At 41.9% G+C, this 18,595-nt stretch overlaps 1 protein-coding gene across 2 annotated transcripts in view; it reads left to right on the forward strand.

The window, feature by feature from the left end:
• Window positions 1-18,595, forward strand: part of Bbs9 (Bardet-Biedl syndrome 9) — a 434,048-nt gene that overhangs the window by 350,027 nt on the left and 65,426 nt on the right. For both annotated transcript variants that reach the window (XM_059267526.1, XM_059267527.1), the window contains exon 20: window positions 8,464-8,686. In XM_059267526.1, the coding sequence (XP_059123509.1) occupies window positions 8,464-8,686 (223 nt within the window). The remainder of the gene's footprint in view (window positions 1-8,463; window positions 8,687-18,595) is intronic.

Consider the following 18,595-nt stretch of genomic DNA (forward strand, 5'->3'; position numbering starts at 1 on the left):
ACTTCACAGGTCAGATTTGATGTCAGGACCATTGTGCCTGCTGTCTGGATTGAGTGATGACTGAGATGGCTAATCATTACCATTATTAATGACCCTCTTAGAAGGCAAACAAGAGGAGGAAGTCTGGTGTCACTATTAAGTCTGCCTTTATGACGGCTCAAGTATCATCAAAGTTACAACGGTCTATGGGAATGTAGTCTAGAAAGTAAATATTTTGGTATTTCCCATGGTCTTAGACAGCAAGATAAACATGTGGAATTAGTTTCGTGTTCATAGTGGCCAGATACTCTGTGTTGTTGCTACTTGGATGTAACCACTATTGTTTAATTATATAATATTCTGTATCACCAGAGTTGAATATAACACACAGCCCAGCTTTTCCTCTGAATTCCTTTCTGGAAAGCTCTTGTCTTGGGCCATGGCTTCTCCACCTGACTGCCTGTGCTGGCGTTTGAAGCAGCCCTTCTGCCTGTTCCTGTGGTGGTGATCCTTCCCGTCTCCGAGACCCACCTCTCCTATCCCCCACTTCACATCTGCTTGCATGCTGCCCTTGGCTCTCTTGGCACCTCTGTGAGGTTCCAGTGCCAGTGCCAGGAGGCCAGGGCTCTCAGTCACGTGGTTCCACCATTCCTCATTTATAAACTCCTTTTCTGTCCCACCTCAGCATCTCTCTTCCATCTACAGATGTTATCAAAGCAGAGCTGGTGGTGCCTTGCTCTTCATATAGAACAGCGCTTGATGTTCATCCCTCCACCTTCCCTGTGGGCGGGTCAGTTTGTGTTCCCTCTCTTTCCTCCTGGCCTGTGTCCGCCTGTGAACGCCACCCTTGTCGTGACAGTTTACCTCTCATCATACTCTAACATTGCCATGTGTGTGCCTGTCCTATATGTCCAACAAACTCCAGAAGAAATTCCTTTGCATCCTCACAGAGTTAAAGCAATTAAGCATATAATTATATCTAATTGTTTGGAGATGAAACCACTCATTTTCATAACCTTTCAAATAATTCAGATGCTCTTCCACAGTTGTACAGCTTTTTAAAGATGGCTTTTACAAAGGAAACATTCTACCTCCTTTTCTATGTTCTCTGTTTCATAAGCCGCACCAAATATTTCTGTGCTGTATAAGAGCAAACCCTGTTTTCTGATATACAGATATTAAGGTACACCCAGATACATCTATTAAGCTAGACCACCACGTGTATACAGTCATGTCAGACATAGTATTATGATGATGTCATAGTCCATGATGCACGTAGACAATGACTCCCTAAAATTACAGACCAAAGTTCATTGAATTGTATGTAATTTGAGTCTGATTAATTTTGGTGTGTGATGTTTTTATTTAATTTCAAGGATTTTTTAAAACAATGACATTTAAAAAATAAATATCATTCAAATTTGTTTAAAATCCACACTACTCACATGACAGCTGTCTGTGTGGACATACAGTCTAGGATCTTCATACAGTGACATATCTTGTGATACATTTCACATTTCTCAGAGTATATCCCAGTTGTTAAACTGTGCATGACTATATAATACACTCATCCATGTAACCTCATACCTGAGATAAATACAAGAATTTTTAATCTTTCCAATGATAAATATGCACAAATAAAAGCCATTGTTAGGTACACTTTACTTACCTTGCCTTATCCAAATTTGACAATAAGTGGTACAATGATCATGTAATAAAATGGACATATCTACCTATTTCTGACATTGTCTTTCCAGAGATTACTCTAGGAAAATGTAGATCATAAAGCTAATCCTACATCAGAAATCTAAGTTAATGAACTGCGAAAATGGTAGAGTCTATTCGGTATCGTAATGTCTGTAACTATGAAATACTGAAAGCAAGCTAAATACTAATAGTTGGGAAATACAAATTGTGTTGAGTAGAATATGATGCTATATCGGGGTGCAAGTGTCTTCCAGAAAAAAAAAAATGCTTAATAAGTTCTGAGTCCTTAGGCATGTTATCAGACTCTAAGCACTGGCTTCTTCCTCTGGACACTGGTAAACCATCTCATAGTTTAGGGCCAGTTTGGCTTTGAAAGGAGGGAAATGTGACCACTCAGATTTGGTCTGAACTAGTAGGATCTTAGGAGTGTGAGTGAACTTGTAGTTCCTTCTAGAGGCATACCTGGGATGTGATGGACTTTCAGTGAGACTCTGGCCGGGTTAGAGGCATTTAGAGTCATGACTTACATATTAGGTGGAAGCTGTTACTTTAGGTGGAAGCTGTTATGAAAGGAATTTTTCTGTTTCAGGTATATCCTTTCTTGTGATTTTTTTTTAAACCACATAATTTGGACTTCATTATGTTTAGCTAAGACCTTACTATAAATGATCCACTTAAGCACAATAAACAAATAAAAATACATATGCTAAGGTTTTTCTTTCTCAGTAAGATATCTACGTATGTATATATATATATATATATATATATATATATATATATATATATATATATACACAAATTATATTTTTAGCAGAAAATAACCAAAAATTATATTGTTTATTTAGTTTCAATCAACCAGACCACACACAGCCTCCTTTGACTGTTCTCATTGTAATTTCAGGATTTTGATGTTTAATTATTTATGTCATTTGGAAGGCAACAACAACAATAAATCAATAATAAAAAACAAATGTTCTGAAGAAAAACAAAATAACATCCCCTTAAGAAACCAAATGTGTTAAAGCATATTTCTAAAACTGTGATCCAGGCGGAGTGTGTGTAACTGAACAGTAGGTCATGTGCTGAGCATGTACAACACCCTGGTTCAATCCTTAACATCACTGAGAAGTCCTCAGAAAACAAAACCCAAAGACATTTGTGACACATTTGGAAACTTTACAAGGGTGTGTGGTTTTCATGAGGGCACTCTATACACCCCTTAAAATTTTGTGAGGACTAATTGAATGCCAAATGTGGGATCAGGCATGTGACAGGCATCCAAAAATGGATGGTCATTACTACTGTATTTCAACAATAAGATGCCAGATGCTGACGTTCTCACATTCCTCCATGCATTGTTAAGAAAAACAAAAACAAAAGCACCCCAGTTAAACTCTGATGGTGTATTCTTTTAGCACTTAAAATTTTAAGAGCTCTGTGAGTCTCCTTTAGACTTTTTTAAAAGCATATTTTGCTCCTGAGTAAGAAGAAATATGTAAGCAACCTTCACTGGCCCCTGTATCTCTCCTAAGTCTCCTGTGTACCATAGGCCTCTGCTCTGAGCTTTCTTGAGTAGCAGCAGGAGTAGTAGCAGTCATGGAGGAGGTCAAGCATTGCTTAAATTGCACTGTGCTTGCCGGGCGGGCGGTGGTGGCGCACACCTTTAATCCCAGCACTTGGGAGGGAGGGTCAGGCGGATCTCTGTGAGTTCAAGGCCAGCCTGGTCTACAGAGCGAGATCAGGACAGGCACAAAAAACTACACAGAGAAACCCTGTCTCTAAAAACAAACAAACAAACAAACAAACAAAAAAACTGCGCTGTGCCACCTCTGTGACTGGGTTCTGAGCCTCAGAAATTCTTATGGGGTTGCTTTTGAGCTTCATACAGTTGAATCATGTGTTTCTGAAGGTGAGGAAGCCTCTGTCACAGTCAGTGAAATTTGTTAGACAGATTGATGCTCACTGTTCTGACCGCATTGGTTCTGGAGATGGCTGGCTTTGCTGACTTCACTTGTGTTTCTTAAATAAGATAGGAATGCATGCACTGTATCATAGTGACAGGCTTTCTTTTTGGGCATCTTTTTGCCTTATATCTTAGGAAACATTTAGCTGTGCTTAAAAAAATGCTTTCTTTAGTTACTCATGAATACTTGCTTCACTAAATTTAGGTTCATACTATCTTGCTTTTCTGTACATATGGGAATGTTTTTGGTAAATAACAAGACACCATAAGTCTTAAAAAGTTTTTATTAAAAAGGTATTTCTGTTTGTATGTGCATGCGCGTGTATGTGTATGCATGTGCCATGTTGTGGGTGTGCAGGAGACAGTTCTCTCTACTGTGTGGGCTCCAGGGACTGAGCTCATACAGTCAGGCGTGGCAGTAAGTACCCTTACCGACTGAATCAGCTTGCTGCTTAGAGAAGATATCTTAAATATCAGTTAATTAGCTGAGGCAACATCAACGCCGCAGGTAACTGGGCAGAAGGGACACATTAAGGCAAGCTCAGATAAAGTCACATGCAGCGTCTCCCAGGACAGAAAACCAGGAGTTGTTGGAGCCCACTGAGAATAGGCTAACTCCCTGCTTCACAGATGTTAAAATGTGGAAAGGTTGGGGAAGAGGCTGTCACAGAATCACCAGCTGAATGCAGAGCTAAGAATAACATTTAAAGTGTTACTAAGAAGGAGTCAATGAATGGTTTGCATTTGAGGGAGAAATTACAGAAAAGACAAGGTCTTGATTTTTCCATCACAAAACAAGCATCCTTGACCAGAAGTACCTTTCATATAACTAGGAGAAATTTTGGTTCTAGGATGAGGGCTAGAGGATAAAAGAAATCATCTTAAAGCACTTTAAATGTACCACTCTCTAAATACGTTTCATTTTCTACATGACTATAGTTTTAAGATTTTTTTTTCTATTATTAGTGATGCAGGAGCCATATCTGAGCCTCTTTCATTTTTTAATTTTACAATATTTAATGCCATGTATCATTTAGGCATAAATATTATTTTAAAAAATAAATATGGCTTGGGATATGGCTGTAGTACAAGTGTGAAGCCCAGCATTTGAATCCTGGAACTCATGTAAAAAGGACCAACCTGGTAGTGTGCCTCTGTAATCCAAGTACTGCAGTGGGAGATGGGACATAGAGACTAGAGAATTCCTGGAAATTCTCAGGACCAGCCACTGAGTGTACTCAGTGACAGGAGACCTTGCCTTATACAAAATGGAAGATCAAGACTGATACCCAAAGTTGCCCTCTGACCTTGCCACACACACTGTGGCAATTGAGTACCCATGCTTGAACACATACACACAGATATACATGCACACATACATAGAGAAAAAGATAAAATAAAATAAGTGTCTAAAGGACTTCCCCTGAAGTTTTCTTTAGTGTACAAAACCATTTAAAGCTATACTACTTCATATGGTAACTAGCCTTATTCTCATTTGATTGCTATGGAGAAATGGCACGTTAAATTATACCATAAAAGGGTTACTTGGAGGTATTATTCTCAATACTTCTCTGGGTTTACATTTATTTGAGGATTATCAAAATAGGAGTCCAGTGGGACTCTTCCTGCAGCTAGCTCTTACCCACAGGTGACCTTGACAAAGAAAGCGGCATGCAGCCACAGCCTAAAACACTGGAGCTTCTGTGTGGTCCCCCAAAATGGCAAACTAGAGGGGAGAGGGAAGCAGAAGCAAAGGGGTCATGGATTGCTTTACACTGAAATCAGTGGTTTGCCTATTCTGGGACGTGTTTTTCTTGAGTTTGGTCATGCAGCAAGGCCGTGGTCCGGTTCCTCGCAGGGCACCTCGTAGAAGCAAGGCAGTCCAACGTGTCAGAGTAACATTCCAAGAGGGGCTAAGGCAGGGGCTCAGGGAGAGGACTGAGGTTTGAGGTTCACACAGTGGGCAAGGGCCAAGACCTTGAGAAAAAGGGAAAGTCCAATTATCTAGAATAGAGGAGACAAAGCCCCGGCCCCTGGCCCTGCGCAGGTGATCTCCAGGGCTGAAAGGGACTGTAGAGAAGGCAGAGTAGAGAAAACGTGCGTTTACACCCGTCCCTGCCTCCCGCCCTCCCACTCCACGTGTGCTTTCCTTTGCACTGGGCAGCTGTGGTGTCAGCGTAAGGACAATGACTTGAGAACTGGAGTCAGAGTTGCTCTCACAAAAGGACACATGCTTACTTCTCCTCTACAAGTCTTTAGTGAGAATTCCCCATGTTAATGTTGCATTTCACTCTTGAAATATAAGGCAAATTATTAGTATGAATAAAGAATAAAAGCTTGGTGTATGCAAGTGGGTACATGTGTGCTTGGAGTGCTCATGAGGTCGGTGGGCTCAACACCAAAATGGTAGTTAGAATGGTTTATTTCCAGCTCCTCACATTTGAGTTTCTACTTTCTGAAAAGTTTTGTTTCATAATTTAGTAGGCAATCATGCTATTTGTTTAATCATGTATTATCACATCGAGTTTTATATAACAACTCTTTGTCACCGGCTCTTGTCTCATAAGCATTCTCTTTTGTTTTTGTATTTGAACTTACACAGCAGCTTAGGCCCTCTAAATAATGTTTTATTAGTGATCTTCCTAAGTATTGTCACTATGTCTCATCATATTAAAGCAATGTCTATGCTAAATACCTATGCATCGTTTTTCTGCTCTAGTTGGCAGTGGAACCTGGGAGAATAGAGCCTAAAAATAAGGCAGACTAAAAGTCGCATGCAGTAGCCAATGTCATTCAGAGCACCATACAGTTTATACTCTAAGGCAGTGGTTCTCAACCTTCCTAATGCTGCAACCCTTTAATACAGTTCCTTATGTTGTGGTGACCTCTAATCATAAAGTTATTTCATAACTGTAATTTTGCTACTGTTCTGAATCGTAATGTGAACATCTGATATGCAGGATATCTGATATGTGACCCCCAAAGGGGTCATGACCCACATGTTGTGCTCTGAGGGTTAAGAAGTGTCACATGAGTAAAGTGTACGATCACAAGTCAGGCTGTACACGGCTATGAGACATCAATAGCCAGCTGTGATGAGTAATGCAAAGCAAGCTCACTCCTCTGGGCTACACCCAGGAGGGGCACAAAAGAAAGCTCCAAGAACAATTCCATGTTTTTGAAGATACTGAGCTCACAAGACTCTTGTCTTGTTTTCTTGAAGTTTTCTTACAAGCACTCAGAAGTCCCCTCCAAAGACTCCATTCTTGGGCTGTGTTCAGAAAACACGTGACATGGCTTTTTACTCGCTCTGCAAGTTGGCATCAGGAAAAGAAATTTTGTAGTAGTGCTTTTGTGCTAACCAAATACTGTCTACTTTTGTTTTCTAATAAGCTACGGTAGTTTGTTTATAAATATAGTGGCTTGTTTAGGTGATCAGTCTAAATGACACAGAAGCTGTTTTAATGCCGAAATGACCACCGAGTATATAGATACTAAATGGTACTCCAGGACTCACTCTTACACTCCGGAGGACTTTGTCAAAGGCTCCAAAAGCCACTTAGAAATGTCCTCACTGAGAGTGTTACTAAAGTCAATTTTAGATGTTAGTCCAGTGAAGTTTTGCTGATAGTAGGAAGATGCTTTTGTAGCAACTGTTGGTTTATTATGTTACAGTGATTTGGAGTAGGGAACAGTTTTAAGTCTTTAAGTTCCCCTTGAAAGGATTCTCAGGGTTGTTTCTTTCTTTCCTGATTTGCCTGGTGGTGTCTATTACAGGTAGATAGAAATGGGTCAGTGGAATCAGAAGTCTTGGTTTATTGCTCATGACAATCAGTGGGAAGCTCTCTGGTAGTTATATACAGAGTTTCAGCTTTGGTTTAAGAACCTACTCTATGCACCTAGAAGGAAGAACTTGACAATGTGGAAGGAGCCTGAGCTGTATACTCATTGTGCATCAAGAGCGTGGTTCAGCTACCAATAGAACAGAGATGACTAGAGGCCAGGCTTTTGGGTAGGATTCCTAGGAAAGAGAGGAGGGGCAAGCGTCCTAATTTTCATGCCTCTAGGCCCTCTGCCATAAGGATCTTACCCAGTTAACCTTGGGATGCCTCATGGGAGCCTTCTCCTGACTCTTCCTGCCTTGTACACTTCACTTCTTGAAGCTGCCTTGGGTGGTCCCTTGGGTGCTAGTGCAGTGCGCTACTGTCCTATGTGGTGATGCTGAGGTCCCCGTGCAGCACTGATGTTCCGAGAATCACAGCCTCCACATTTTTAAGGTGATGCCACACTTCCTCAGGTCTTTTCTGTAGCCCAGAACAGTAAAGACCTGTTCTTCCTAAGAAAAGTAGGGCCAATGGCATTTCTTTGTGTCGTTTTCGTCACATGACACTGAAATGGGACTAGACAGGCCCTTACAGCCCCCAAATCACTCTTGAAACTGGTGCCGTTAGCTTTTGTTACAGCCCAGGCAGCTGAAATGCCAGGATCTTCTCTCCATCCCAGCTGCCCCCATGGTATCCAGGCGTTCTGTCCGTGCCGGATCCCCTTCAGCAGAGTGTAAGGCAAACGGCATGACATTCCTGGTGGTCTGAGGCACCGATCATTAAACAGGCATGCAGTGCATATAGATACTATTGGTTATTCCGTTCCTGGCATAGGGCAAAGCACTTCTCATTACCACCTCGTTCAGTCACTGAGTCCTTGGAGGAGGCTGTCAAGAATTAGCAGCCCATCACCTGAAAACCCTGTTAACAGTCGAAAGGCCACTCGGCTCACTGTCGTTTGTGTACCAATGCCATGGCTTTTGCATGCAGGGCTGGGAAGAAACAGTGGATGCCGCCATTGCCCACCTATTGAAAACCTGCCTGTCGAAGAGTTCCAAGGAGCAGGCTTTGAACCTCAGCAGCCAGCTGAACATACCCAAAGACACCAGCCGGCTGAAGAAGCACATCACCTTGCTGTGTGACAGATTAGCTAAAGGTGGGCGCCTCTGCCTGAGTACCGATGCTGCAGCCCCGCAGGCCATGGTCATGCCAGGTAAGAATCCTGTGTACCCTCCCGAAGGACAGTGCTCTCCCCAATTATAGGAATGTGCCTGCAGCTGTGTTTGGGTTTAAATTTCATATTAAAGTGATGATAGCCAAGAAAATTGCTTTCACGTTTCCCCTCACATATCCTAGGGTAACCACGTGGATAAATATTCTCCGGGTATTTGCTTGCTAAACATTTCTAGAACGGTATGTCTTTTTTCCCCTTGTCTCTGCCTTTAAATATATGATCCATTTTGTTTTGCTTCTAACCAATAAAAAGAGGATTAGAGAATAAAAGTGATTTTAAGGAAAAGTTTTACCAAATGTGATCTCAAGATACTGCATTTCATGAATGTAAATAACATGATACAAGAAACTAATGTGATCCAGATGAGCTAGATCCCTTCTGCTGTTTCCCTGGACTGTGTTCGTTGGAGTGAGGGGCAAGAGTCCAGGGGAGAGACCCAGGATCAGAGAGGTGAACGGGCAGGCGTCAGGATCAAGGCATCTGTGGGTCAAGGTGGGGAAAGTGACCCAGGTTGGCTCCGTGTGGTCCTTCATGGAGGGTCCAGACATCTAGACTTGGCTTCCCACAGTCTGGGTCTGAGTGGCCAGTCACGCTGCACTCAGGTCCCTCAGAAGCTCCCAGCCCTATGTCCCATCCTAGCCCTTCTATGGCAGCTCACAGAGCATGCCAGCAGTGAGGTGGTGAGACACTGTAGCTGCGGCATGCTTTTACTAAAGCAGACACCACGGTTCGGGAAGTGCCGTGATTCTCTTCTTTCATGTGTGGCTTTTGTCCCCTGCTCTGGGCTGATTTCCTTGTTGTTGCCTTCCTTCTCCCTTAAATAGAATGCCTAGAAGTAAGAGGGATTCAGGTGAACTCTTCACAGGATAAGCATGGAGGCTGCACACACAATCTAATAAGCCCAGGCTCCAGAGGCAGACAGACCAGTGTTTGGATCTTGCCTCTACCCCTTTGGGCTCCACTGTCCTTGTGTGTTGCTTTCCAATCCTGCTGTCTCTAGATCAGTGGTTCTCAACCCGTGGGTCGCAACCCCGTTGGGGCCACATAGCAGATATTTATATTACAATTCACAGCAGTAGCAAAATTGCAGTTGTGAAGTAGCAATGAAATAATTTTATGGTTGGGGGTCATCCCGACATGAGGATCTGTGTTAAAAGGGTTGCAGCATTGGGAAGGTTGAGAACCACTGGCCTAGATGGTAAGAATAATGATCCTTGCCTTGCTGCCAGGGCATTCTGTGTTTGTAAAGCACTTATCACCATGCTTGAAATAGAAGCTATAGTTAGTACTGTTGTTGTAGGTATGTATGACCCATCCCCTAAATCCAGCAATGAGAAAACATCTGGCTTGTGTTCCAGGATGCTGTTTGATTATTTGAAAGTTTTTTTTACTACAGCTACATACAGAACCCAACTCCTACTTCTAAGGAATATTTCTCAGCTGCCTGTTAGGCAGTTCTCGTGTGATTTGATTCCCATGGGCCTCATCATCCTCTTGTCTCACTCTCGACTTCCTCTTGACCTTCTCTCTGTCCTGTCTGCCTTCAAGGAGTGTCTTCCTAAGAAAGGCTCCATGATGTAGGACCTGAAATCTCTTTCTTCTGATTGGCCTACAGTGTGCAGCTGTCTCTTCATGCCTGTTGCTGGGTCCTAACGGCTCCCTCGGGGGAGGGGATGAGAAGACATGGTGTCAACAATACAAACACCAGGAGTTCGGTAAAAAGCAGACAGCAGACGTGTTTATTCAGTAATGGGGAAGGCCTTATATACCCTCCTCCCAGCACCCAGGCTGTGTCCTGATCTGGTGACATTGTATGGTTGTCCCTCATTGGCTGGGCATGATCAGGAACTCAGACAGTGCCTGTTGTTAGGCCCTTGGGCAGACTCCAGGTTGGCTCATAAGGAGTACGTTATGCGCATGCCTTGGCAGCTGGTTTGAGCCCATTTCCTCGACCTTATGGGCCTGTCCTAGTACACATGCCTACCCACAGGAAAAGAAGTGGGGTTTCTGGAGGGAGGGGGTGGGATGGGCTCAGCACACTTGATCCTGGGCATAATGATCCATATTAATTGTCAACTTGACAGGATCTAGACTCACCTCAGAGACCAGCTTCTGGGCATGTCTGTGCCAAGTACCTGGTTGTAGGAAGACTCATCATAACCCTGGGCTGGGCCATTCCCTCTGCATGGACTATGCAGAATGGGAAAGCAAGCCAAGTATTAGTACTCATTCCTTTGTTCCCAGCTCCAGACTCCATGTGACCAGCTGTATTAAGCTCCTGTCGCTCTTCCTTCCCTGCTATGATTGACTATACCCTTGAACACTAAGCCAGAAGAAGCCCTTTCTTCCCAATGTTTTTTTTGGGGGGGGGAGGGGACAGGACATTTTTTATCACATCGACAGGAAAAGAAAGAAACTAAGAAAGTGGTCTCCAGTCAGTTGAGGTGGTTGCCCAGGCCTTTCTGTGGACTGTAATCTAAGCCTGGTTGGGAACAGAAGCCCAGAGTCTCCTTTAATCACACTTAGTGGTCATGGAACTTGGGCCATTTTTCTTCAAGTAACTGAGCAACTGGAAGGTTGTTTGTATATCTAGGATTTGGAATATCCAAGCTGTCAGTGTAAAAACTTCGTATATGTGGACGGCAGAGACAGAAGAAGGGAGAAGGGGGTGGAAGAAATAAAGAAAAAGAGGAAGGAAGACAAGAATCATATTTGTTCACAGCCTAGGAGCATGAGCCAGGCTGTGCCCTTCATGTGTGTCTAGCTGGGCGCTTTCCCTGGAAACATGGTAGCTGAGTGTGCTAGAGTCTTGCTGTCCATCATCCCATTAGCTCTTACCTGCTGGTGACCCTCCCTCCTGCACTGTGGATCTAATTGTGAGTAATTGTGAACAGCTGTGCCCTGTCCTTTCTCATCACGGTGCTCACTAGCACCTGGGATAGTTTCCTCCCACAACTCTGAATTTTCACACACTTTATTCTGGTACTTAGCTCCTTCTTGAGGGAGATGAGACTTGTCCGTTGTTCCTCTGTTTCAAACAGAAAGCAGAAGCAGGAGAAATAATCTTGCCGAGAAGTAACCCAGTTTCTGGAAGTGTTAAGTATAGAGTCCAGACCTCCAGGCCGGCTGTGCCTTGCTCTAGATCACACAGACCACAGCAGTACAAATGCACTTTCTCCAGAGCCCGCTCTGGTGTGAGCTGCTCTCCATGTGGCCGATCTCTTCAGCTGCTCCAGTAGCGTGGGTGAAAGAGGCCGCGAAATAGCGTCTCCCAGTCTCCTTCCTTCTCTATGAGGACAGAGCTCCCCAGTAAAGATGTGCATATATTTGTTTGTGCTTAACTTTCCTTCTCTCCGTAGGTGGCATGAAACTAATATCACAGAAATAGTAGGAAAGACCGTGAGTTTTCTGCTTCCAATCTAGAATTGTGCAACTCACAATGGCAGTATAGCTGTAATAGTTGCCTCGGTATACAAGGGTGCACTGGTGTGTTAGCATAAACAAGGGTATGGGGGAGTGTTGTTAGATTCTGCAAGGCTGCGGTGGGCTGGAATGGAGTGGATTAATGAACACATAGGCAGACAGGCAGCCTTTTTCACAGACACAATCTTATTTTAAGACTTAGACTGGAACTTAGCAATCGTTTGGTTCACCTCCCTCACTTAACAGCTGAGGTAACCAGGGCCTGAGAAGTCAGTGACTAAGTATTTTAAGTATTAAAAGTCAGGAGTGTGTGTAATTTTACCATGCTCCCTATTAAAGTGCAGATGGATAAACATCTCCGAATAAAAACCCTATGGTCTCTCCTAGCCTCACGACTTTATGAGCCCGGCACTCTGGATGTGCCCTTTCAATGGTTCCAGTGAAGGCCATGATGAGAACATCCTCCCAGGGGGCCAGAGTTTGACAATCTTCTCTCACTCGGAATGACCTTATGGCCTTCTTTTTAAAAACTTCTTTTATTTTTGAGATTATGATGTAATTATATTATGTCCCCCTTTTTTTCCTCCCTCTAAATCCTCCTATACCTTCCTTTGTTCTCTTACAAATTCATGACCTTTTAAATTAATTGGAGTGTGTGTGTGTGTGTGTGTGTGTGTGTGTGTGTGTGTGTGTGTGTTCCTAAACACATAAATACAACCTACTTAGTATACTGTTGCTCTATGTTTTCAGGGCTGACCGTTTGGTGTTAGAGAACCAAATGGGGAGCTCTTTCCTAGGGAAGACTATTTCTCCTACCTCAGCATTCTTTTAGCTGCCTGTGGTTCTTTTATTATTATTTCTTTTATTTTTGAATTATAATTACATTATTTATCCCTTCCCCCTTCCCCCTCCAAACCCTTCCATCTGCCCCTCCTTGCTCTCTTTCAAATTCATTGCCTCTTTTTTCATTGTTGTTCTGCACATATACGTATATCCATATCCATATATTCCTAAATATAACCTTTTTAGTCTATATAATATTACTTTTACATATCTATATTCTAGGCCGACCATTTGATATTAGATAACTAACTGGGGTGTTCTTTCCTGGGGAAGACTGTTGCTCCCACACTTGGCATTCCTTAGTTGCCTGTAGTTCTTGGTGTGGGTGGAGGCCTTGGGGTGTATCCCCATCCACTGTGGTTTGTCTATTTCTGCTTCTTGTCCAGCTCAGGTTTACTGAGCCATGTTGGTGAGACTTCATGGATGGACTTCTGACATCACTAGGAGACACCCTCTCCAGAAAGCCCCTTGGTCCTGCCTCTTAACAGTCTTTCTGCCCCTTCTTCCTCAACGATCCCTGGACCGTGGGTGCAGGAGTTGTACTGCAGGACTGCAGGTGTATCCTTTGAGACTGGGCTCCATGACTCTAGTCAGCTGTAAAGAAAACTGGACACCTGAAATTTTCAGATAAATAGGTGGAACTAGAAGAGACCACATGGAGTTAGGTAGCCTAGACCGAGAAAAGCAATGCCACACATTCTCTCTCACCTGAGGCTCGTAGCTCCAGATCCTCCGACATGAGTACATGTCCCGATGGCTTCCTCTGCCTCCTGTCTGTTTGCCTTTATCAACTCATGGTCACACTTTCACTTAACCTTTTCTGGGCAAATTCTTTGTATTGCAGAACCATCAAACTTGTGTTATCCTTAACCATTTCTCTGATACCTATAAAAATCTTGTTTGGAATTATAGCTTACAAGGAATTCACTTTCATTAATATAGTTTTCAAAACTCAGTTCTATACTTTCTGCTTCTACAGCAAGAAGACCAGTGGGTGGTGTTCTGTTTTAAATCCATTGTGAATGATTTGATGATCTAACTGCTGTTCTCATCCTTGAACATTACTTGCTTTTTCTCTGCCAGGGCTTGGGGCTCAGAGATTCACCTTCAGCTGCCAGAAGCTGCTTTTTATGACTTTGGTGTCTAAAACAACATTTCAGTAACTCCGATTAAATCAAATATTTGAATCTCCCAAGTATATGTTATAATCCATACATGAATGACGATAAGTCATGGTATCTGGAGAATTTTAACCTCAGAAGCACAGAAGTTTTTACTACTTCCTTTATTTGTTTCTTTAAATTTTTTTATGTGCACAATAATAAATGATACGTTAAGTGATGGTCTTAATGTAGAAGCATGGAGGGCAAGTGTCATGAGTCCTGAAACAGGAGTGCCAGAGCAAACTGGTCACAGAGAAAGAGCTTAAAGACAGCCCAGGCCTGGGCAAGTGCCGCAGGGAATGCATGCTTCAGGTGCTCACAGGAGGCAGGAGGCAGGATGGGCCACAGCGTCAGCTATGTTATCCTCAGCCTTGCTATATTTCGGGTCCAAAAGGAAGCTGATAGTGGAAGAAGTAAAGAAAGTTTGGAAAGGAGGATGAGCCTTTTCATCAGATGCGGATGAAAATCAGAAAATTTGAGATATGGTGTGAACCACACACTCAGAGCATAAATCTTAATACAGAGCACAGAACTGAATGAAGTGACTAGTGTGTCCTTAGGGGAGATGTTAGTCCTCCACTTTAGTATTTTAAACTTGAGTTAATGACTCCTTTGCTTTAAGAGTTTAAGGTTGTTTTTGAGACTTCTTTCAAATACTCATTTTGACAGGATTTAAATGTAATTCTTTGAACTTTCATAAGAATCTTGATAAGACATTTGTTATTTATTTTCATATTGTTGGTCTAGTTTAACTTATTGGTCTTCTAAAAGTATTTAATTTCATATGTATGAGTGTTTTGCCTGCGTGTGTGTCTGTGCACCATGTGTGTGACTGGTGCCCCTGAGGCCGGAAGAGGGTGTCGGATCCCCTAGAAATGGAGTTACAGACAGTTGTGAGCTGTCATGTGGGTGCTGGGAATCAAACCTGGATCCCATAGAAGGGCAGCCAGTGCTCTTAACCACTGAGCCATCTGTCTATCCTTTAATTATTGGTCTTTGAATTTTCATGTTTGAAGGCTTTTATTAAGGAAATGCAGATGAATTCCATATGGAAATGGCTTCAGAAATATTACTAAATAACTTCTGGGCTTCTTTTTTCTATAAAGAATATTATACTTCATAAAGTTTTTAAAAAGTGACTTTCAAAGTATGAAAATAACCTGTGTATTTTTTGTTTTCTCCATTTCTACATAGAAGTTTAATGGTGCTTTATTATAGAGCTTACAACATTAAAAGTAGCAGTATATGGAAAATGCTTAGCAAGAACCTGACTCATCACAAATTCTCACTAAATATGGGTTAATAATAACAATAGTAATAGTAGTAGTAGTAATAAATACCAACATAAAATCCCCAAGCTACTCAGGTGACTTTTCCCAAAGGACAACTCTTTCCCTCTCTCTCTATCTTGATCCAGGTACTTCTGGTTTTCATGTATGTACTGGAATCTCAGCTCACGTCCTCATGCTGTGCAGAAAGCCTGCTCACTGCTGAGCCATCTCGGCCCCCAGCTTGTCAGTTTTGAATAGATTCTCTCTCACAGTGGTGCCTGGTCAATGTCTCCTTGGTCATGTAACATAATAAAATGAATTTCTCTCCACTGATGACCTGCCACCAAAGGAATTATTGTATCACAAAAACCACATTAGATTCGATTCTCATGAAGGCCTTTGGCCTCTCCTAAGGGTAGGACTTTCCAGATTTTATCTGGCTTACTATGGGAAAAATACTTGCCTCTAGTGCCAGACCAGGGAACTGCATGGCGGAGACCACATGCAGTTTATGTCTCTGTGTTATGTGTCATTACCTACTTTCTTCCATGTTTTCTTTCACTTTGTGGACCTCTGATGGTCTTCCTTTCTTCATTTGGAACAGAAACTTTTTTTCTTACTCTACTTCTCACAAGTTCAGACATTCTGCCTTTTTATCAAGCAACATTTACTTTTTCAGAGTCATTATTTCCAGAATTATTATAAAACACATGTGCATATATTGAAAAAATCAGAGTGATCTCAAATAACATAATGATGAAGCTTTGGGTATTATAAAAACAATAAAAAGCTATACCCCAAAGAATCACTGAAGCAAAGAGTTGGTTCCTTGAAAAGATAAGCCAAACTGACAAACTCTTGGCCAAACTAATCAATAGAAAGAGAGAAGACCCAAATCAGTGACATGCCAGATCAAAGGGAGCCAGTGCAAATCAGAAAACCAGTGAGTCTTACCTTAAAAACATAGGCTCCATTAATTTGGAAAATCCAAATAAAAAATGGGTGGATTTCTGAGCACATATGGCCTAACAAAAATTAAACCCAGATAAGATAAACAATTTCAACATTTCTATAAACAATGAGGTTGGAGAAATAATGAAAAGTTTTCCAGTTAAAATAAAGTCCCAAGTCAGGTAGATTCAACAGCGAGTTTTATCATCCCTTCAGAAAACTGATACCGGTGCTTCTCAAATGATTCCAAAGGAACGAGGAGGAAAATAGCCCTGCCACACTCCTTTTCTTAAAAGAGGAAATGAAGCTTGTATTATTACCCTGATACAAAGGCCAGATAGACACATATACAAAAGAAAGAAAAACAAAATTATAGACCAGTCTCCTGAATGAACATAAATGTAAAACTTCTCAACAGCACAGTGATACAAAACAAAACAAAAATAGCAAAACAAAAAGTCTCAACAAAATATTTCCAAATGAATTAAAGAATGCGTAAAAAGATCATTTATTGTGATCCATTTGGCTTTATGACAAAGGTGCAGGGATGGGCCAATACCTATAAATCAATAAATGCTAGTGTCCTAGTTTTGTTTCTTCTTGCCAAAATAAAATACCTTGACAAAGGTAACTCCAAAAGAGAAAATGATTTGGCCCAGAATTCCAGGTCACAGTCACCGTTGTGTGGAAGTGCAAGTGGCAAGAGCTTGAATCAGCTAATCACATCCACAGTCACGTGTAGAGAGAGAATGAATGCATGTATACCTGTGCCCAGCTCAACTCTTCTACAGCCAAGACCCAAACCCAGATACCCATGCTGCCCACAGTGGGCCAGGTCTTCCCACGTCAGTGCGTGTAATCAACACAACTGTTCACAGACATGCCCACAGGCCAACCTGATCTAGACAGTGAGTCATTAAGAATCTCTTCCCAAGTAATTCTAGATGGTGTCAGCTGACAACTAAAATTAAAAACCATATATAGAGATTACATAAATGGACTAAAGAACAGATATCACATGGTCATTTTGATAGACACAGAACAAGCCTTTGACAAAATCTAATATTCCTTCATGATAAAAAGTCCTGAAGAAACTTGGAATAGAAAGAATATATCTCACCCTAATAAAGGTTTCATTTGACAAACCCATAGCTAGCATTCCGTTAAGCAGGAAAAACACAGATTTATTTGCACCTAAATCAGGACTAAGTCAAGGATGTTCACCTTCTCACCCTTTATTAGAACAGTTCTGGGGGTCTTAGCTAGAGCAATAAGACAATAGCAAGTAAGTGGGGTCCAAACATGAAAGGAAGTTATTTGCAGATGGTATGATTCTGTACATAAGAAACCCTAAAAAGCTCTTCCAGCAAAGTGGCAGTATAACAAATTAGCATAGAAATCAGTTGCCTTAATATGCCAATAACTAATAAGGAACTCAGAGAAACAGTCCCATTCACAATAGCCTCAAAAAATATCCTAGACTAGCCTAACCAAGGAAGAAAACACCTCTGCAGTTAATACTTTAAAATACTGAAGAAAAATGGAAGACTCTGGAAGATCAAAAGACCTCTCATGCTCATGGATCAGTAATGCAAGAAATCCATGGAGTCTGCTTTAAGGGAAAAGAAATTTATTTGGGACAGAAAACTCACAAAACAAAATAGAGGAGTTTGTCATAGGTTCCTGGAAGGGTGAGGCATGGTCCCCATGCTGTTCTTTGGCCTGGGATCTGCCTGGTCTGTCCCAGGATCCAAAACCATGAGGAAGGAAAGACAATGCCACCTACATCCTAGGTCTTAAGGGTCCCAAGTGGCCATGCCCCAGGAGCAGGTACTTCAAGGTCATAGGCAGGTGTAACAGTTACCTGTTACCTCACTAGGGGCGGTGCTTCAAGGTCATAGCAAGATCAGCTACTCACTACATCTCCCCCTTTTGTCTAAATAAGAGAGTTCTAACCTGTTACCTCACTGGGGGTGGTGCTTCAAGGTCATAGCAAGAAAAGCTACCTACTACAGATCAGAAGGAATGATATTGTGAAAATGTCTATTCTACCAAAAAATCTGCAGATTCAATGCAGCATAAATTGGTTGCAACAATAGTAATTATCATTGTCATGATAATGTGGTGTTTCAAACATGGAAAGGGACAGGATGAAGTAGTTAGAAATTGGTGCCATGAGCTGGCCAACCATTTAGTGAAAAGAAATGTATGCTAGCTCATTCCACATTCCATTATAC

Source organism: Peromyscus eremicus, chromosome 7 (assembly GCF_949786415.1).
Source record: "Peromyscus eremicus chromosome 7, PerEre_H2_v1, whole genome shotgun sequence".
Classification (NCBI taxonomy): Eukaryota; Metazoa; Chordata; class Mammalia; order Rodentia; family Cricetidae; genus Peromyscus; species Peromyscus eremicus.